Raw genomic sequence first — 22,203 nt, forward strand, 5'->3', positions numbered from 1 at the left:
TTCTCTGCTTGCACCTTTCAGTCTGAAAGCTCCCTGGGGCAGAAAAAAAAAGTCCTGAAAGCAATCTAAAGTACCACTCCCTACCCAGTGGGATAATGTAACTGAAGTGAATGGAACTGCATCAGCATCTTAACAGACTAAAACAGTTAAAAAACAACAAATACTGGTAAGTGAGGAAGTATTTGCCCCAGACATCTGTGCACACAACAGCTGAGGAGAGGAGCTTTGTACCAGTGCTGAAACTCCTACTGCCTTGCTGCTTTACTTTTTCTTCTGCTTGCTCACTACACCAAGTCTTCCCAGTCTATTCCCCCAGCAATAACTGGACTGCACAATCATCAGGATAATGGAGCTGGCATGTTCTCCTGTATTCTCCAAACACATCGGCAATATCAGTCCCCAACTTGGGGAAAAGACAAGATTCTGCATCCATGTACAGAGACAAAAGATAACACAAAAGTTTGCAGCCTAAGTCTAACCTCATCATGGGGGTCACATTCCTTCTATTTAAAGCCATGCACAGAGGAAAAAACAGCCTCAACACTATATCAAAATGAAGTAATTTAAAAGAATGAATAGTAGCTATCATTTGCTTAAGATCTCAGTGTTTCTCTCTTTAAGCAAGTTCATTGTACAACAGAGCAGGTCAATTTTAAATAAGAATTTAAATAAGGCTGCAGCTTTTTAGTATGCTACAGGTAAAACAGGTGAGCACACACAAAGGGCACCCCATACAGCTATCTGCACATGTATTGTTGTGTAACTGTTTCCACAGGGACAAAGGACTGTCAGGCTGCCATAAGACTTCATGCTAATTGCTCGTGTGTGTGTGTGTGTGTGTGTGTATGAAATGTAAATTAGGACTCCCTCAAAAACCTGGAAAATTGCACTTATCTAAATCTCACAGGATTAAGAGGGCAGTCATTCAAATAATATTTCTTGCCAAGCAGTGTGAAACTAGGCTCTGCAAAGATGTTCTGGACAAAGAGAAAGATCTGTTTGCGTACATGACAGTTGTTCTGCTGCACATGAAGCTCCAAATCAAATTTGCAGATCAGTGAAACATCTGGAGAGGAGAGCCTCAGATTGTGAGAACCGTCACAGTTATGGTAATACCCACAGTGTTTCTTTACCAAGTGTGATATGAAATTAAGTGATTAATATACATGATGATTACAACAGTTGACATAATTACCAAATACTGCAGGACTGCTGTAACTGGGGGGGAGGGGGCTAGCCTGTAACTTCTATTTTACCTCTGCCTTCCAAAAGAAAGCATCTACTGCTACTAAGTTCTTCTGAATATCAAAACATAATACTAATAATACTAATTCCTTATATGCATTTGTGCCAAAATATATAAAATAAAAATATATTACAAGAACAAGCATAGCCCATAAAGATTTTCACTGCTTCATTATTTAGGACCAACCAAGCATTTTATGAATTGTAGTTATTTATGATGATTTATATACTCCGTGTTTGTTTATGCCCAAAAGGTTCATGTACTTCCTCAATGTGGCTCTCCATCATGCAACAGCAAGACAGGTCAGACTTCAAATTGTACCGCAAGGGTCTTATTTTCATACCCTTGCAGGCCTTCTATCCTGCAAACACTTAGCCATGTGTTGAACTTTATGCATACAAGTAGTCTCACTGAACTCATTCATGAAATTCTAGCCTTATTTAAATTGCCACAGGTTTTACCATTGACTCCAGTTGGACCCAGATTTCATCTAATGGGACTATTTACATCTGAAAAGCTGAACACATGCCCAAGTGTTCAAATGAAGTCTTAGCAGCAAAGCCGAGGCATACACTGCCATTTTATCTCTTACCTACAGAATGATTTGCTTTTATCTTGACTTTAACCAAGTTAGGACACAATAAACAGATCATCAGTAAGGCAGATTATTAGGTTATATTTTTCCTCCCTTTTGGATATTACCACCAGGCTATTCACACTCTCTAATCTGCTAATTTTTTCCATTCCAATAAGCATGAAATAGTTGATGCTTCATCATCTAGGCACAAACACTGATTTTTGCTTAGATGGAGAGTTCATTTGTACTACAAAAAAGAATAAATTTCATGCAGGTACAAAAGACATGCAAGAAAAACAGATTAGTGACTAGTAAGCTACAGTTTCTTTAATTACAACATCAGTAATATTCAACCAATCTAAACTGAATTCAATTAAATCAAGGTTTAGTCAGTTCCTGAAGCAATAGCTGAAATATAATCTCTGCGCTTGCTTCCTCATTTAGTTTTAACATGGTTAGTGTAAGGTGACCCGAGCACCTAACTTCTAACCTTCAGCAGGAAGAAAAAAGAAAATTCAGAAATTGCAAAGTCAACAGAGATCCTTTGCTAGAGAAAGTAAAATTGTGGAAGCCCCTGCTGCACAGAAATTCTGAAAAACTACTAAACAAATAAACATAAAAAACAACTTGAATTTTCTGATTACCATACTGCTTACTGTATTTATGAGCCTAGAAACTCCTCAGGGCATAATCTGATACTAATTTAATCACTCTGCTGGAAGATCCACTGATTGCAGGGTCCATCCCTTCACTCCCTCCATGACCTGCATTGCTGGTACACACAAGACAGCATGTGAATATAGATAAGATGGAAAATTATGTCTGTTATTATATATGCAATTAAATATACATATTAAATGCAACCACCTTGCTATGAACAGGGTTCTTTTGCATTTTACAATACAAAATACAGCATGATAAGCAATATTCCTTGAGCAGTTTATTCTGTAAGTGTGCTCATTTACTCCTGGCAAAGCACTAACTGGTATCATTTCAGGTTCATGCTAAGAATTACCACCATATCTGATCTTCCTTAACAGGGCTGTGCACTATTAACATACAGATTTTATATAGGATTTTAGTCCACAAAAAATGAGGATGGAAAACAAATACTCTCCACTCACTAACCACTTATAGCAGCATATATAGCGCTAATTTTCATAGTGCACACACAGATGTTTCCCCACAATTCCTTATCTTGAAAGAGGTATTGAAAATAAAGTGCTCTCAGTGCCCTTGCTGAAGAAAAACATTCAGCCATCACTCCCACTGTGCTACACAATGAACAGATGCCCCCGCACCCTTGCCCACACTAATATCCCGTGCAGTTTATACTTTTAAGAATTGTTTAAATTACACTAGACCAGAAGGAAATGAAATTTCAAACTGATTTTTACCCCATCCATTATTGAAAATTCTCATCTACATCATTTAGATTTTTCCTTAAATATTTACAGAAAGAACAAGGCATAGGCATTAATACCTTTTATTCTTTTCTGTACTTACGTTTACCTGTATCTTAGTTCTTTGTTTTCATGCTTTAAAGTAATTTTACTTATTCAGAAAACAGTATCATAATGTTAGGGTTCAGTAGTAAGAAAATGAGTTTTAAATCTTTTTGCTGTAAAATAAGCTCATAGAATTTTTCACATCATTAACAATTAGCATCGTGCGAACATAAACTGAAACTCCCTGCCTATAATAAGCTACAAAACAGGGAGTCTCAACAAAATCTACAACTTTCAGTCTGCAGGATGTTCAGAACAAGCCAAGCACAGAGCCAAGTTGGTAGATTTAAATATCTCACACAGCATGTGATCCCTGGAAACTGTGCATAACAGGATGAATCCTAGCTTCAAGCTACTGCATCGGAGCCTTTCAAGATACATACATCATACTCATCACCATGGTACCTGCAGTCCTGTGTTATCCAATTTTCCTGCTTAGACAAGACTCTTTCTCCAACACTATCCCCAAGGAGCCCAGAGATCTAGAGCTGTATAAAGAGCAGCAAACCTTCTCTTTTCCTGCAACACCTGCCGATTTCCATACATATCAAGTTAACAGCTCAGAATCACAGTAGATTGAGCACTTAGCTTTCCGTCAGATGGACATAGAGGTCCACTACACTACAGGTATTCCTATACAGTCATATTTATAACTTTTTCAAGAGAGAAAAATTCCAAATATTAATACCATTATAAGCTAAGAGATTACACATGCAGCACACAACCAAGTGAAAGCCAATATTCCTTAAGGCCTTTCTTCTTTCTGGGATCCTTTCCTCACCTCATCAAACACTCTCCCAGTCCCTATACAAGACGGTCTTTAATTGTTTTCAGAAAGGACTGCACACATGGATTGCAAATGGAATATTTAGAGGAAAACAAAAAGAAAGAGTGAGCTGTCCCCTAGAGAAGTTTTCCTGCAAAATCTCTCACAGGTTTAACTGTACCTCAAGAGATCAGTTTTGTTTACTTATAAACATCAACTTTTTATTAATATCCTTACATTAGCTTCTTTGTCAAGAGCTAGAAGCTCTAAATTCCAGAGGACCCGCTAGCTTCCTGATCCCTGGATATTCAATCCTTCCTTTTGCTTTTAACCCTGTATCAGCCAGACATAAAGCTTCAAGTACCAAAGTCCATCATAGACCAGGGTAATTCAGGGTTCTGCTTTGAACACAAACAAACTTTCTCATTCAACATTAACAGAAACAGAATTAGTGAGCCTTTGTTTTATTAAAATAAAGAAGTACACTGCTACAGCATAAGACTTAAGAGAAATCATGGCCAACCTGCGCTGGCTAAACAGCATCTGTACATCTAGCAACTCCATGGGAACGGGTGAGTATATAAAGTATCTTCCATTAAACTTCCCTTCTTTAAGACCAAGCCATCATCTTAAAATGACCAGATGCCTTTATCAAGGCTTAAGCCATGCTGCACCAACACCATGCCACCACAGACCTACTAAAGATGCTGGTTTAGCTGCCAAGAGTTTGCATTTCTGGCAGGAACAACGCCAAAGGAAGCAGCAGCAGTAACAGATGCAATGACTTCCATGGTAGCTTGGGGCACATACATACACACAGTCCCAGGCCCACTCGGGTGGAGGCAGCTTTCATCTTGGACTCCACCTGCCACCGATGCTCCATGGGCCACACCCCCACAACCATCACCATAACACTAGCTGAAGCTATGCAGTGCTGGTGCAGAGCTGCTTTCTGCTCTCATTTCAGATGCCAGGAAGAGCTTATGACTGGCAGCAAAGAGCAGCATAGATGGTATTCCAGGGTGATCCAGCTTGGGTTTTGCTTTTTTTAGCATGAGGCCAGCAACATGAGGAGCCATTTTCATTGTGGCCTTTCCTTGTACTTAAGTCTTCCATCTTCTAAAACTGTGCACCTTGAGAAATCTCCAGAAGTCTGATGTTTATTAAAGAGAAATACTAACATTTTTAACAAGCCAAGTTATTTACATAAAAGAGATGAGTAATGTACTGTGAAATGGAACAGAACATACAGCTACATCTTTTCACAGAAATAGAAAAATTATTCCACTATATTGGTGTTACAAAGAAGCTATAAGGAACTGTTTCTACTACAAAATGAAAGCTGCTATATACAAAATTGCTATTTTATTTGATTACATTTTTTTATCATTCTCCTTAGTACTTTTTCTTTCAGCAAGCTTTATTTATACAGCCATACAGCATTTAATTTTTAGATTTTTTATAGAAAACATGACTTTTTTACCTGAAACTTTAATCCAGATCAAAGTGCTTTTAAAAAGCCCAAGTTTTCTTCTGCTTTAATTACAAAGAAGTAAAAGATCAGAAGTTTAATTACAAGTAATTAATTGAAAAACTGAAAACTTTCTTCTGAAATTAACAATTATTTTGCAAGACCAATACTCCTTGTCCTCCTAAAAAAAAAATAATAAATAAGTAAATAAATAAACAGGAAAAAATATTTTTGAAGTTTCCTAAAGTACAACTGAAAACTGTTTGAAGAAAATGAAGCACATACACTGAAGATTCATGGCATTTATTACAAGAAAATTCAAGAAATTACAAGAAGATTTTGCAGCATGGAAATAGAATCATAGAATCATACAATCATTAGGGTTGGAAAGGACCTTAAGATCATCTAGTTCCAACCCCCTGCCGTGGGCAGGGACACCTTACGCTAAATCATATCACCCAAGGCCTCGTCCAATCTGGTCTTGAATACCGCCAGGGATGGAGCATTCACAACCTCCCTGGGCAACCCATTCCAGTGCCTCACCACCCTAACAGGAAAGAACTTCCTCCTTACATCCAACCTAAACTTCCCCTGTTTGAGTTTGAACTCGTTACCCCTTGTCCTGTCACTACAGTCTCTAATGAAGAGTCCCTCTCCAGCATCCCTATAGGCCCCCTTCAGATACTGGAAGGCTGCTATGAGGTCTCCACGCAGCCTTCTCTTCTCCAGGCTGAACAGCCCCAACTTTCTCAGCCTGTCTTCATACGGGAGGGGCTCCAGTCCCCAGATCATCCTCATGGCCCTTCTCTGGACTTGTTCCAACAGTTCCATGTCCTTTTTCTGTTGAGGACACCAGAACTGCACACAATACTCCAGGTGAGGTCTCACAAGAGCAGAGTAGAGGGGCAGGATCACCTCCTTTGACCTGCTGGTCACGCTCCTTTTGCTGCAGCCCAGGATACGGTTGGCTTTCTGGGCTGCAAGCACACACTGCCGGCTCATGCTCATTTTCTCATCAACCAGCACCCCCAAGTCCTTCTCCGCAGGGCTGCTCTGAATCTCTTCTCTGCCCAACCTGTAGCTGTGCCTGGGATTGCTCTGACCCGGGTGTAGGACCTTGCACTTGGCATGGTTAAACTTCATGAGGTTGGCATCAGCCCACCTCACAAGCGTGTCAAGGTCCCTCTGGATGGCATTCCTTCCCTCCAGGGTATCAACTGAACCACACAGCTTGGTGTCATTGGCAAACTTTCTGAGGGCGCACTCAATCCCACTGTCCATGTCAGCAACGAAGATGTAAAACAAGATCAGTCCCAACACCGATCCCTGAGGGACACCACTCGTTACTGGTCTCCAGCTTGACATTGAGCCATTGACCACAACTCTTTGTGTGTGGCCATCCAGCCAGTTCTTTATCCACCGAGTGGTCCATCCATCAAATTGATGTCTCTCCGATTTAGAGACAAGGGTGTTGTGTGGGACAGTGTCGAACGCTTTACACAAGTCCAGGTAGATGACATCAACTGTTCTACCCCTGTTCATCAGTTCTGTAGCCCCATCGTAGAAGGCAACCAAATTGGTCAGGCAGGATTTCCCTTAGTGAAGCCATGCTGGCTGTCACCAAGCACCTTGTTGATTTTTCATGTGCCTTAGCATGCCTTCCAGGAGAATCTGCTCCAAGATTTTGCCAGGCACAGAGGTGAGACTGACCGGTCTGTAATTCCCAGGGTCATCCATTTTCCCCTTCTTGAAAATGGGGGTTCTATTTCCCTTTTTCCAGTCATTGGGAACTTCACCTGACTGCCATGATTTGTCAAATATGATGGGCAGTGGCTTAGCAACTTCAGGACCTGCAGATGGATTTCATCAGGTCCCATGGACTTGTGCATGTTCAGGTCCTTAAGATGGTCTCAAACCAGATCCTCTCCTACGGTGGGCTCAAATTCTTAATTCTCACAGTCCCTGCATCTGCTTTCCAAGACTTGGGTGGCGTGGTCAGAGCCTTTGCCAGTGAAGACCGAGACAAAGAAATCATTAAGAACCTCAGCCTTCTCCAAATCCAGGGTAGCCAGTTCTCCCGAGAGCTTCCTGAGGGGGCCTACGTTGTCCCTAGTCTGTCTTTTATTCACTATGTACCTATAGAATCCCTTCCTGTTATCTTTAACATCTTCAGCCAAATTTAATTCTAACTGGGACTTAGTTTTCCTAAGCTGGTCCCTAGCTTCCCAGACAGCATCCCTGGATTCTTCCCAGGCCGCCTGCCCTCTTTTTTGCTTCATATTTTCCTCAGGAGCTCTTTATCCATCCAAGGAGGTCTCCTGGCCCTCCTGCTGCACTTCCTTCTAGTTGGGATGCAACACTCCTGAGCTTGTAGCAGGTGATCCTTGAATATCAACCAACAGTCTTGGCCCCCCCTGCCCTCTAGGGCTATATCCCATGGAACCTTACTAAGCAGGTTCCTGAAGAGGCCAAAGTCTGGGGCAGTGAGCTTCCTGCAAGCTCTTCTCCCTGTCCTGGGGATCTCAAATTCGACCATCTCATGATCGCTGCAACCAAGGCTGCCCTGAAGCATCACATTTCCAACCAGCCCTTCCCGATTGGTGAGCACGAGGTCAAGCATGGCATCTCTCCTTGTCGGCTCCTCTATTACTTGCAGAAGGAAGTTGTCTTCTACACAATTGAGGAACCTCCTGGATTGCTTGTGCCAGGCCGTGCCATCCTTCCAACAAATGTCAGGGTGGTTGAAGTCCCCCATGAAAACAAAGGCCTGCGAGCTTGAGGCTTTTCCTATCTGTCTATAGAGTGCTTCATCCGCAGGTTCTCCTTGATCAGGCAGTCTGTAACAGATCCCCACAGTAATGTCTCCCATAGCTATATTCCCTTTAACCCTGACCCACAAACTCTCTGTGGACTGCTCACCTGTCCCCAGACAGAGTTCCATACTCTCCAGCCTATCCCTAACATAAAGGGCAACTCCCCCTCCCCACCTGCCAGGCCTGTCTTTTCTAAAGAGCCTGTACACAGATAGATGCATACCATACCTAGAAGTACCTTCCCAGGAACTTTCAGGAGTTGGGAGGAAACATGGAAGGCCAAAGGAAGGATGGCAGAATGGAAGCAACTTTACCAGAGATTCACAAACCAAACTTCCAAGCAAAGCTTCACAAATTATTTCAGAGTTGCCCAAGATGATTCACTGATGAAATTATGTTACCGACAAGGAGAGCCAGGCCAACGCAGAGAGGCTCAATCCAAGACATAAATTTTAGTTTTATCTAGAGGGCTGATGTACAACACACAAAATAAGGCTGAAGATCCTGCCTCACTTCTGAGCCTAATTTCTTTATCTTCTTATTAAAATGATGAAAACAATCAACACTGTTGCTACACTAAGCAGTCAAATCAAATACAGTATCAAGTAATAAAGGAGGCATGACAGTACCTTCATCTTCACAAATCTGTTGGACATGAGAGGATACGACAAGGCACAATGTTCCTTCAAATACCTTTTTTTTTTTAAAAGAAATAAAAATCTATTTTTAAAAAGCATATGAAGCATAAAAAAGAGTATATACCAGAAAGCTCATAGCCTACAGAACAACAGCTACAAGTGCATTCTTCCACCCACAGAGTCACACTCAAGGCAGCGTGGGCTCCTTCCACTTCAGCAAGAAAAATACCGAGTGGTATTTGGGGTTAGAAAAGCTACTCCAATGGCCAGAGGAAACCGTGGGCATCTCATCTTAATTTCCAACTGGACCTAATCCTTTTCCCAGTAGTAGCCCAGTTCGAGTGCACTCAAATAAAGGAGCCAGCCAAATATAACTGATCCTGACGCAGGAATGTAGTCAGGCTGTAAAACAAAACCAAGAACACTCCCATGTTAGTATCGTGCTTACAATATCATATAAAGGCTAAAAGCACCACCATGATCAACCTGCAGAAGAGAACCAACATAATACTAAACTGCCTTGAAGGCACAGACACTGTGTGCTTTAAAGAGCAGATTTTTAAGTGTAGCACTTAATGTGCTGCTTTGCACATTGAACAGTGAGATCCCCCTGTGGCTTCTCAAAAGGCCACCATCAAAAACATTCTGAAAATGATGAAATCAAACCACACACGCACAAAGGACTCGAAGACACCAAAGTCCCAGAAGTGACTGATTTTTAGAGGGTTTCATCATTTCAAGGTTTCACATTAGAGACGTGGAACAAATCAGTCATTTGCAGAAAATAAATTTATCCTGGATTAGGAGTTCTAGGTCTCCCCATGCTGCCTCCAAAGATGCTGACCTATTATTTTATAATCCAGTGACCTGCATCTCTCAAAGTGACTACTAAAAGCCTGTCAAATAGACACGCATATATAAATAACATCAATTGCACAACTCAAGTCCTCACAGCACTTAGAGCAGCTTGAACTCCAAGTGTGCTAAAGCACACCTCAGGGAAACGCTCCAGACTGGAAAGCAAGCACAGGAATCACCATGAGACACATGGGTCCAAAACAGAGACCAGCCACACTGAATATTTAGTGGTTAAATGACAATGGAGCAGACCACCTCTGCCTACCTTCTAGAGGCAGCTTCAGTACACAGATGCTTGTCTCATCATGAAGACTTTCATCTCCTGCTGTAATTTGGATGAAGTTATGGGGCTTGGTTTTATTTGTGATACTCCACAATAAGGGGGTTGGACGACCCCTATGTACATATAGGTTTATTTTCCTGGTACCAGTGTTAGTTCTTCAGGATCTTTATAATGGACAACATTCTATGCCTTGGGGATTTTTTTCCACAGAGTAATTCCCTCACCTTAAAAGCACTGCAAACAAACTTACAGAAACTATTTTCAGTGGAAGAGTATTTCTTAGCACTTTACTCATACACAGGAACTCATAAGTGCTGGGGTTTTTATCAAAGTAAACAACGATTACCAGCTTCAACAGTTACTGGGCAGAAACTAAGAGCTATTTTAAACAGCATCAAGTGAGAAATATTCCCATATAGAAGTTGGAGGCTAATGCTGTAAAGGCACTGCTGCTGCTCCAGCATGTTAGAAGCCTACGCACTTCTCAGCCAGGCGCTGCTGCCTATAGATTATCTGATTTACAGAGCCATCCAACTCCAAGCTACATTCCCTTGCATCAGAAGGAGAGAAAATTCTCAGTAAAGCAATTAAGAAGTGAAGTCACACTTACCAAGAGCAAGTAGCCAAGCAATTGGAAATGCTATGTACAGAAGTTAAATGCTGTCTCCAAGTTGAGACTGCAGAGAAACACTTGTAGTATATATATATACATATAGATATATATATTATTTAGGTGTTTGAGAGGGTTCAAAGACTAGTTACACACCAGAAAGGTACCCTAAGCATAGGGCACAGGTCATTCTGCAGCAATAATGGGGAAGCAGCACACTGGAACATGATTCCTGGGCCCAGCACCGGTTATTAATTGTTACATGTAAAAAGCCAGAGCAGTAGGAAGAGAAGACAGGACAGAGATCTAGGAACAGCTTAGACTGCTGCTGAGTGGGTTTGTTTCCATGACAATTTTGGTCACTGAGAAGTGACCCTGCTTCAAGAGTTCATGTACTTTTTTGGGGATTTAATTACGCCAGGCACTGGCAAAGTCTTTACAGCGATAGTTCTGCTACCAATTGCTATCTTGTTCCTCTGATCCAATACTGGAGTAGCTGACTAAAGCACATAGGAGTTAAAATCATACAATTTCTCATTAGCAAAATAGCTCAGAGTAATGCTAAATTCAGGAAAACCCAACCCATCTGAATACTAAACTCAGAAAAAAAAAACTGTCCTTCTTTGAACCACAGGTCAAAGGTCAGGGTGGGTTTTTTTGGGTCTACTGACAGGCTGGTGAATAACAGGGGATGCCACAGACTAGTCCAGTCATCTAGCAGTAATGGTTTGTACCATCATGTGGAAAATCCTCATTAAATTACCTGTCAGTCTCTGGCTTCATGGGTCAGCTGGGACCAGGAGCGCTGCTAAGGCCAATGTGCTTAACTCCTAGAGAGAAGGAAATGCTCTGAGGCAGTCAACTGTGACCCTCCACAAATAAATTAAGGAGCCTTTGTGGTAGACTAATGGGAAATCTGTCCTGCTCTCTGCGGCAAGACAGATGTCAAACAAACACTTGGTCTCAAGTTCTAGGCATACAACAAAAAAATCCGCTATTCTGTTTACTATAGAGATGTATATAGCATAAACATCTATGTGTGTTTTGAGAGGCTATCCTGATTTTAACAGGCTTTGAAGCATGGATATGAGTTCTTTGAATAAACCACTTGAAAGAAAATATCAAAAAAGATATAAAAGACAAAATGGCTTACACTGGAAGTATAATTTTCTCTTAAAACAGCAATTAAAAAGAATTAAGAGACAAAGGAAAGAAGGGATAGGAAGACAGTATATGAGCATTATTTACCTCCAACTGAAAACTTTCACAATTCTCAAAAATTCCCATGAAGCCAAAGAACAAAGGCTACCACAGCAATTCATAATAAGGAATGCAAGTATTCAAGTATTCCTACTATTCGAGGAAGCCACTTTTACTTTCTCACCCTTTTGAAGCTTAACAAAGCCAGGAACAGCTAGGGGTGGCAAAGCATCAGAGCATATCAACTAGCCATCCCTGCTTAGGGAGGTTGGATGGCCAAGTTTCATCAGCTTGACTTGGTCTGATTTACTGATTTTCTTTTTCCTTGAAGTGAAAGAGAGATTGACAGATTACTTGATCCTCACCTGCTGCCCTGGTGATACAGCACACTTCTTCGTTTCACAATGAGCTGTCATATACAAAGAGCAGCAACTTTGTGCTAGGCTGAAGCATCCTCCAAAGACAGAGCCAAAGTGCACATTACTGCCTTTAAAGATGCCTGTTATGAGACATTCATAGGCCCGTAAGATATTTCAACTGTCCTGAAGTAACAGTAGAGTCAACATGTTAAGGAATATTTAGGGTGCAATTCCAAAAACCAATTTCCTCTGCCTCTTTAAGTTTTATTCAGCAATGGACTAGCCTTTGTGGAAAAATGGTTTAGTATGGAGTTCTGCCGAGAGTGAAACCGGGAAAGAAATTACAGGATTTACACCCTTCTCCCTCTTACTGGAGAGGGACCACCTGTGCAAGCAATAACACAAATATCTCAAGTCTAGAGGACTATCCTGAGATTACAGCTCAAGAACCTGATGTAGAAGAAGTAAAATAAAATCCTACTCCACCCTGATTTAAACAACCTGTTCACAGAACAATCTGCCACTTTAAAAGAAAAATAAATAATCTAGAAGCCAACAACGAGGGAAGGGCAAGCTTCCAGATGAGAGAGGCAAAGGAACCCTAATTCATCACTCTTGCAGCTATCAGATGGTTAAATTGAGATGAGAGACTTCTGAGCCTTTTGAGCAACTTTCACTCTGGCAAACGCAGAGGATTCAGAAGTGCAGCTGGAATACATATGGGAGATGCTGGAGAAAGTGGATCATATGAATTTGTAACTCCATTGTGTGCTGGATGAACTTCCTGCAGATGAGGCGCATCCTGTCGGTGACTCAGGGAGACTCTCCATCTGCTAACAGTCATGAATTTATTCCCAGAACCAGCTACCAGAAGTGACATGGTTTAGTGCTATATATGCACAAGAATCTTAAAATAAAGCCTACAGGGACATAATTTTTCTTTTGCTTCCAAAAAATTCTATACTACATACAGCATCTCCACTAAGAAAAAAAGAGAAACAAAACCATTATCCTGATGAAACCAAGATTTCACATTTTAATCACAGTCTTTCCTTCAGCACAACCTTTTATGTAGCAATGCTTTTAGAATCAGAAGCCAAATATATTCTTAGATTATTTCAGAACAGAACTGGTATCATATTAATAGAACATTGCTGTGCCAGGTTCACCCCATTAGATAACCAGTTATTGGTTCATTTGGTTAATACTACAATACAGTACCTGAAAACTACATGGCCCCAGTTACTCAGGCAACTTCTCTGGGTTATGCTGTTCTTTATCAACATGTTAAAGTCCCCGATTCACAAACAAATTATCTTTACGGTAGTTTGAAATTAGCATGCAGAAGACACAACAGGAGTGACAAAGGGAAGACACCACAGAGAAAGCATACAAGTCCCCATCTCCCCACTTTTTCCAACCACCAGCCTCACTACTGTAATTCAGATGACTGGCGACAACTGCAAACTGAAGCTACTGAAGAGGTGTACTTGGAGCTGAAGAACTGAAACTAGATGACAAAAAGGGGCCATAAAAAAATTGCAGATATAAATTAATAATCAAATATATGCACACAACAAGGAGACAGATGGCAAGCAATTTTCCCCAGTGTATTTATACTTGTTCTTCTAGTGCACGTATCTGGGTCACTTGCTAGATTAAATCTCATGTGGCAGACCCAACAGAGGTACTGTTGAATGCGTATGGGCTCAGCCTGTTTTTAAATGATGCAAGTCTGACACTACAGGGTGAAGGCATTTATTAGGATTTCTTTAACACAGCTTGCAATATTACCCTGTAACTTAGAAACAAGTCTGCTGGAGATTTTCTACAATCAGCAAGGCTGCCCCATTCAGGCCTGTTAAATAAAATGCAGCACAAGCTAGAGAAAGTTGAACAGTGCTAGCAAATCTCACGGAACAGTCCTTACAGAGATTAGACAAATACATATATATCTTCCAGAGCACCAATTTCATCAATGTGCCACAGAGAAAATACATTACACAAGGTTAAAGATTCCTACCAATTCTCTCCTTATAATATGCCTTGCTTCTGACATTTCAGAAAAGAAAGGAACACCTCAATGGATTAGTTGCTTTTGACATATTCTCTGTAGCAACACATGACTTCAGATACACAGAGCACTAAATCTTCCACGCCCCAGCTACAAACTGGCAATGACCCGTCTTATTTAGCACAGGTCACATGAAGGACTACAACTTCAGTGCATGGCACCCACAGGTCAAATTGCCTACTTTTTGGGGGGATATTAAGTGGCAAGGAAAAATAATTACGCAGATGTGCAAGCCTAATTGAAGCAATGGGTTTCCCTCCTGTAATGCTGGTAGGTATCAGCATAAACACAAAATGAGTGTGCAGAGATTAGCCCCCCTTAATCTGGGAAAAAGCTGTATTTAATGCAGTGCAACAAGGAAAATCTTCAACATATCCACAGGAATGCAAACTCCATTTCTCCCTACACCCTATTATCAGTTCCAAGATGACTGGAATCTTGGATTGGAATCAGCAATAAATAAACCTTTATTAACAAGCCATGTGAGCTCTCTGCGACATTAAAGCAACACCTAAATATTCCCCCCATCCCCTTTCCACATTTATCTCTTCTTTTGGATTACTGCATCCAGCTTCAAATAGAATAAGCAAAAATAGGGAACAAATATATTTATTGTTCCTAGATGAACAAGGAGGATATGAGTTGGGGGGGGAAATTTCCACCTAATAATCCTCACATGTATCAAGGAAATACCACAGCTGTCTGAGAATTACAGTAGCAGGGAACAGGGTGGCAAAAGTTTGTGTTTTCTAGGTCTAGAGAAAAAGAAAAACAACATAATAAAGCAGCATTTCTTCTTTACACTGGCTCTTGGGTTTAGAGGCTGTCACTTTTATTCAAAGTAATCAATAAATCAATTGATCAAAAAGATCACGTTTGCACTGATTATGTGCATGCCATGTAGCTGTCTAGCCTGAAACAAGTAAGGCAGACTAATGATGAAAAGTAAGAATGTATACATTTTCTTATTCAACTTCCTCAGGCTTTAAATTCATTCAATTTCAGTTTAATTGGGTGAAGGGTGGGAAATAAAATATTGAATCCTTTGATATAGAGTCATAAAGCCATGGCTACAAGCAAGTTTGTTATATCACTGTCCATACAGACCTTGGTCCAGTGCCGTGCTGCTGCTAAAATATTAAGTTTTACCATTGGGAAATTGATTTTGTTATAAGAAGTTTTTATGATGCCATTTAATCTTACCCAACCTACATTAAAAAAAAAAAATACCAAAAGCAATTACAGATATCCTTTATATAGTAAGCTTGATCACTATATTAAAAAAAGAACAGTCTGATGTAATTTCAATATAACGGCAAAGGAAGCAGGAAAAGCTATGGCAATGTGCTGCTCTCCTGAAACAAAACATTGCGGGCTCCTAGCTTAAATGCACAATCTTGATTCACTTAAAGTTAGTACCATGATCCATCTCCTACATGGAGGGCTGTGTCCTACAGCTCCAGCATCAACCTCCTTTTCTAGTGTTTCAAGCCAGCTCCTGCAGGGCAGTGAGATTCTGTGATTACAGTTGAAAGAACACTTTGGGTCTGATAGCCTGCCTCTTTGAATAGATAACCCTTTCTAGTTCAACAATTACTAGCATGCAACAGCCATTTCTGCTTTGCCCCTTCCAGTGCTGTAGTTGAAAAACATCCTAATTAGATGACCCTGCGCACAGAAGTGCCATTAACTGGCTTTCAGAGCACTCCAGTGAATGCCTAAATCTTAGCTGCGGATGATAAGTACTTTATATAGTTAGGAGGTAAACACATAAAGCAGTATTTTAGAACACCTCTTATAGTCTGGGATAAGTACTAGCGAAGACAGTGCATGGTCCTTTTCCACCCTTCCGGAGATGACACTCGGATATCACTGGGTTTTACCTGCAGTGGAGCACACTCAGGTGAGATCAAAATTAACCTTGACCTTCACATCAATAACACCAAGTAGTTCGAACTGGCCTGCAGCACAGGCTTTTATAAGCATGACCTTAAACAACCCAGTTTTGCCTAAATATTACAACACAGGCTACTTAGGGTTATGTAAATATTCCACAACTCCTGCAGTTCTTAACTACAACAAGCGTTTAAAATAGTGTCAGTGTGTCAAAATATTCATTACCGGCTATTGATCCCACTCAGACCTTGCATTTCAGGACAGTGGCAGATATTTTTTCTTTTACTGTTTGTGAATGAAGCTTTGAAATGCTAAAATAGGTTTAAGAAAAATCATTGTAGATAATTGGAAGACTCACAAAAACCTTAAAACACTTAACTGCTTCGCAAGTCTTCGAGCACATGTAAATGACCTGAAGCCTGAATCACCACATTCTGCAGCCGACACTGTTCCCAGCCGGAGACCTAGAGCACGACTAACACTTGGCATTTACTCCCAGCATTAATAGGTTTAATAGTAGCAACCCTCGAAAACAAAGGGGGTTTGGAGGGTGACGGCATTCTGGAAGATGTGACAGATCCTTAAACACGGCAGGTGCACCGTAATACAGCTTAAGGAAGGAAAATTCCAAGTTTAGTAACTAATTGACTCCAGGACAGGCAGGTTATTTCCCAAGGCAAATGCCTAATCAAAGACATAACTGACCCTTCAGCATCCCACCAGCGCGCCGGGAAGTTCAGCTCATCCAGCAACATTTTTCCGCTCAGACGCATCCGTGACAACCCCCCAACGCCCCTACCTCCCCCCCTTCCCCGTGCTTCCTCGCGTTCCTCCTCTCACAAGTGAGGCTCCAAGGCACGAACCCCGTTTGACAGCAGCTCGGGGAGTTAGCCGGTACCGCAGACAGGAGCGGCGAAGCTGGGCCCCGTCACAGTTCACATGCAGAGGGACTCAAGCACTCCCCCCGCGATCCGCCCCCCCCGTCCCGCAAGCGGCGGGACGGCCGGTTGCCGCCACCGGGGAGGATCCGAGCCGGGGTGTCTCGGCAGCCGGTGAAGCTGCCCGGCAGCCCGCTCTCCACCAAGGAGGGGGGAGGCTGGTGAAAAGCTGTCAAAGTCAATCCGCGCTCACTTTTGGATGAGTTAATTCCAAGGGAGCATGAATCACTCCAGGACGGTTAATTAATTTAGTCAGGCATCCTGCTCTCCCTAATACGTTTTAATTATGCATCTGTTTTAATTGTGATAAGATTAAGTCACCGGAAAAGGTACAGATCGGACCCTTCCCCAGCTGCTGCTGAATGCAGGTACATCCAGAAAAGGAACAGGTAGGGAGCCCACTCCAGCCCAGTCCGGCTGCTCCCCTGCCCACCTGCAGAGGGGCTCCGGTCCCCGCAGCCGTCCGGAGGAGCCCGACAGCGAACAGCAACTTCCCGCTCGGGGCTCGGTCCCGGCGCGGGGGGTGGGGGGCCGGGAGGCGGCCGAGCGCCCCTGTGCCACCGCCCTCGTGGGAGCAACCCGGGACACGCTAAGTTAAAGCAGCCGGTCCCGTCCACTTGGAAGGAAGGGCTGGAGGAAACCGAGCCCGCGAGGGAGCTGTCACAGCCCCGGCGCCGCCGCGGCCACCCGGAGCCGAGGAACGGCCACGACCCTCCGGCATCGCCTTCGGTGCCCCGAGTGGGGCGGCTGCCGCCCCGCTCCCGGCAGGTGGGCAGCCCCCGTTCACCCGCCCAGCCCCGCCGCTCCCCGCCCTACCTGTCATCGTAGCAGAAGTCGGCGCTCAGGGTGTTGAGGTACAGGGCGAGCCCCAGGGCGCTGCTCAACAACTCCGCGATCATCTCTCCGCCTGCCGCCGCGCTCGCACCGGAGCAGCCCCCCTGCCCGGCCTCCCGCGCCAGTCCCGCCGCGGCTGCCCCTCGTTCCGCCAGCACCGCGGGGAGCCGCTCCACCGGCGGCCGCAGCCTGACGGCGTCCCCCCGCGCCTCCGCCGCCCCCTACCCCATGGCAGCGGGGCGGGCAGGGGACAGAGCGCACAGAGGCTGGGCTAAGCGCGGCTGGGCTCAGCGGAGCGCAGCGGCAGCTGCCGCCCCTCTCCCGTGGCACCTCGGCGGTACCGGTGCTCCAGCTCCCGCCTGCCCCAGCCCGCGACACCCTCACTACCGAGCCGGGCTCCGCCGCCGAGGCTCTGGGAGCGCCCGCGTGGGGCGCCTGGAGCTCCCACCGCGCCTGCGTGGGAGCCCGCCCTGTGCCCGCCCCTCCGCCCAGGCCCGCCTGCCGGCCCGCCCCGCGCCCTCTGCGGCGCTGGGCCCGTACCCGCTCCCGCGCCCTCACTCGCCCTGGCAGGGCAGGGGCGGTGGCATATCCTGGTTAGAGCGTTGCGCCGGGCTTGCCCTGCTGTTGCCGCTAGATTGGCACGGGCCTGTTTTTCAAGGGGGTTTTCTTTCTTTTCTTCCCTTTCTCGGTTTTCCTTTTTTTTTTTTTTTTAATCTCACTTCTTTCTGTCGGTTTTCTTTCTTTTCAGTTTCTTTCTCTTTATTTCAGTTTTTTTCTTCCTTTTCACTTTGTTTTTTCTTCCTTTTCCTGGAAACTCGTTAGTAGGAAAGAGAGGGCTGGTTACTGGGTCCGGGATGCCAAAGCAGTGGCCCAATGCTCTCCCTTGCCCTGAGCCTGGTACTTTTCTCACTGTCTATGTGGACATCCGTGGGGAGCTCTTAGCTCAGCTTCCAGTCAAGCAAAACCACAGAAACTTGGCAGGGGGGTGACTGAAAACAAACACACTCCAGGGCAAGGAGCGCTGCAGACTGGCTCCCTCAGGGCAGCCCCACAACTGGGGAGGGAGGGGTTGGGGGGGGGGGGGGGGGGGCGTGCATCCTAAGCCTGGTGCTGTGAGTGGGACAAACAAATGGCCTGGGCAAGCAACCCAGCTATGGGAAATAAGGCACTGAAAGCATCTTAAGTAATTCATGGGATACCAAGGCATGAAGTTATGGAGAGGATTTAGGTCCATCAAGCTGATTGTTTCCTTTTTTAAGAGAGTTTTATAAATGTTGCCTCCATTTACTGCTAGCCAGCCCTTTATATAACTGTTTCCTCATGATTTCCATCAAGTGGCACACCATGCTGTCGCAGAAGAATGGGAGTCTGTGCATCAAGCTGTGTCTAATAAATTGAGGAGCTTTTAACAAGCTTGCTTTCTCCCCTATGTGATTATTTAATGCTGTTCTTTGCAACCTCAAAATATATTAAGTGCATTAAGACCTCTTTCAAGCAATGCTTAAAGTGCTCCTGTGAAGTCTGCCCCAAATGTCACAAATGTCTCAGCTGCTTTTACTTAGATTCAGAAGGGGTGTTATCACCATCAGTGGCAGTAATTGCAGACAGGGGGGGAGGGTATGTTTTGTTCAGAATATTAAAGCTTTGAGGGGCCTTATTGAACCCATTAGCGGATCACATTGATCTGGCATTAAAATTTCCAGCCTGAAGCGTGGAACACAGTAACCTAGATTTCAGAGGGTTGGTACGCTTTGTCGGAAGAACTTACTTTTGAACACCAATTCTCAATGTGTTTCTGGACCTACTGCCAAGATCCCAATCATCGTGACTTAGTCCTTCTTGCTGCAGAGGGATTGCTGAGGTTACAGCACTAGATTTGAAACATCCTAATAAATGCTGCATAAAAAACATTAGAATTACTGCTGAGTCACGGTGGCAGAAATGTCATCTTCTCCATAAAAAGCATATGGGTTATTTCTTCAAAGGGCTAGGATTACTGGTTGGGGGATGGCAGAAAAGCTTTTAGAAGCAAAACAAATACACCAGTTTAAGAAAGCCTGGTGCTGGCTAATAAAACCAAATGCAGAAAAGGGGAAGGATGAAATGTGAAGAGAACCTAATCCCCTGGACATCCCCAGTGCTCCAGGGTGGATGGAAGTAGCATTAGTGCTCCACTAGCCTGTCCAAGTGGATTTAGATGCACTCAGAAGAGTCCACAAAGTCTGCATCTTACAGAAATGTTTCTCTGTTTATAACCAAAGGATAAGTGTTAACCCAACAGCGAGAGCTTTCTCTGATGGAGAAAACCTGCTTTGTAGAAAGCTATAAATGGCAATGTGTGCATGTACCACCCCACCTGTCAGATCTGGGACCCCACATGCCAGGCCAAGCTGGGGGCAGCAGGTGAAAAGAGCTGACACAGAAAGCTGTAGACAGGTTCAACATAAAAATTATTGTCCTTGTCAAGCCAACAGCACCTCAGGGGAAAACAAGAGGGTAAAAAAATCAAAGCATGATAGAGAAATTCCTTCTCTTCCTCAGCTAATTAAAAGTAATAAATACACTGGAGTTATGAACAACATTATACCTCACCATTTCATCTGGAGATATCAGATAACATTCTGAGTCATAGAAGATTTACAGTGTGATGTATTGTAATCACAAGGTATCAAAAAAGATAATTTAGAAGTTCAGATGTGTCACTAAGCAGACAGTTCCAAAATAACCTTCACTGCCAGAAAGTCATTGTCACAGACTCTGGTATCAAGGAAAAGGGAAGAGGTGGAGGGTTGTAACAACACATAATAATAATAGTAATTGTAACGATAACTAGCATAATGCAGTCATAACAGCTGATCTGCTGTGTATAGCTTAGTAGACAAATTCACATGCTATATTGCAAATATGGCAATCAAAAGCAATCTGTTTTAATACCAGTCTGGAAATTTCTTCATTAAGATATTATAGACTCTGAGTCGCTCTGCTACGATATACTTCACCTAAACTGTGTCTGCAAGATTAAGTTGTGGCACAGCATGTAGAAATACATGTCTGTCACAGTGACAGATTTGGTTAACCGGTCACTGACTATGAGACCTTAAATGTCAGGGTAATGCGTGTGGTGCAGATCCCTCAACAGATTAGATTAGACATTTCGATTTCTATACACTGGGTTCGTTTTCTGGAGCTTGTAGAAAATATTTGTGCCAACTTCCTCAAAGCATCTGAGAAAAACTGACCCTCTGAAAGCTGCTGGAATTTTTTATTAAAATGAGGTAACTGGGTATTAAATGTTACTATAGAAATAATCAGATGGGATTTATATTTTTTTTTTGGTACTTATGCTCATATACCATCAAATAAATATCGTAACACAATGTGCATAATTTTGAACAACCTAAATTACGTCCGAAGATGTGGATGAGCCTCAGAAATATAAACTTTGGTGCATTTCAAAACACCCACGCTGCTCCTGTTGTGAGCAGTCAAGGATAAACTGGTGTTATCTAATAAGGAAATCAAGTTAGTTGAACATGAACCAGTGACCTCACTTTATCAGAAGTGGAGAAAGTGGGAAGAAAAGAATGTTTTGGCCAAGTGCCTCGTTTGGAATTACTGATTCATAGAGGTAAAGTTGTTTGATTTTGTGGACAAACATCCAAGCTGCTGTTTTCCCATCATGCTGGCAAGATCATATTAATTCTCAAAGAGACCAGTATTTCTGCTTTCTCTTAAAAAATTGCTCTTTGTTTTTCTTTTGCTAGTGCTGTGATAATAATAACATCAGCAATGAAAAATGAAGTAAAAATAAGGTGCAACTGCAACAGTGAAATTTCATGGAAATATGCATAAAATAGGTCAGTAAAAACTACACACATGCAGAAAAAACAAGCACACACAGGGCTTGGCTCAGTACCTGGAAGAGATTTTAGCTGAACACATTTTCTAAGGAAGTACATTTCCAGAAGGCACCAGTTCCTAGTTTAGATCAGTCAGTGGAGCTAGAGTATTGCTGCAGAGCTGGAGAGAGAGAAGGAAGGAGGAAAAAAAAGTATGTTTTAGCTTGACATTATTTAATTATGAAATTATGCAGACTCTCTTTAGGAAGAAGAAACATAAGAGCAAGAGTGAG

The 22,203-nt window shown here is 43.0% G+C and overlaps 1 protein-coding gene across 3 annotated transcripts in view; it reads right to left on the reverse strand.

Annotated features, from left to right (window-relative positions):
- TMTC2 (transmembrane O-mannosyltransferase targeting cadherins 2) overlaps positions 1–18,290 on the reverse strand; it is a 256,741-nt gene extending 238,451 nt beyond the window's left edge. For 2 of the 3 annotated variants that reach the window (XR_008974934.1, XM_057429507.1), the window contains exon 1: positions 18,054–18,290. Coding sequence is in view for 2 of the 3 variants with exons in the window: in XM_057429507.1 (XP_057285490.1) it covers positions 18,054–18,136 (83 nt within the window). In the remaining variant the exon portion in view is untranslated. The remainder of the gene's footprint in view (positions 1–18,053) is intronic. The other variant, XM_057429504.1, reaches the window with a different exon arrangement.
- Between the last annotated feature and the right edge of the window lie 3,913 nt (positions 18,291–22,203).

The sequence above is a fragment of the Pezoporus wallicus genome, unplaced genomic scaffold (assembly GCF_028554395.1).
Source record: "Pezoporus wallicus isolate ANWC-B61680 ecotype Strahan unplaced genomic scaffold, APGP_CSIRO_Pwel_v1 contig_5069, whole genome shotgun sequence".
NCBI lineage: Eukaryota > Metazoa > Chordata > Aves > Psittaciformes > Psittacidae > Pezoporus > Pezoporus wallicus.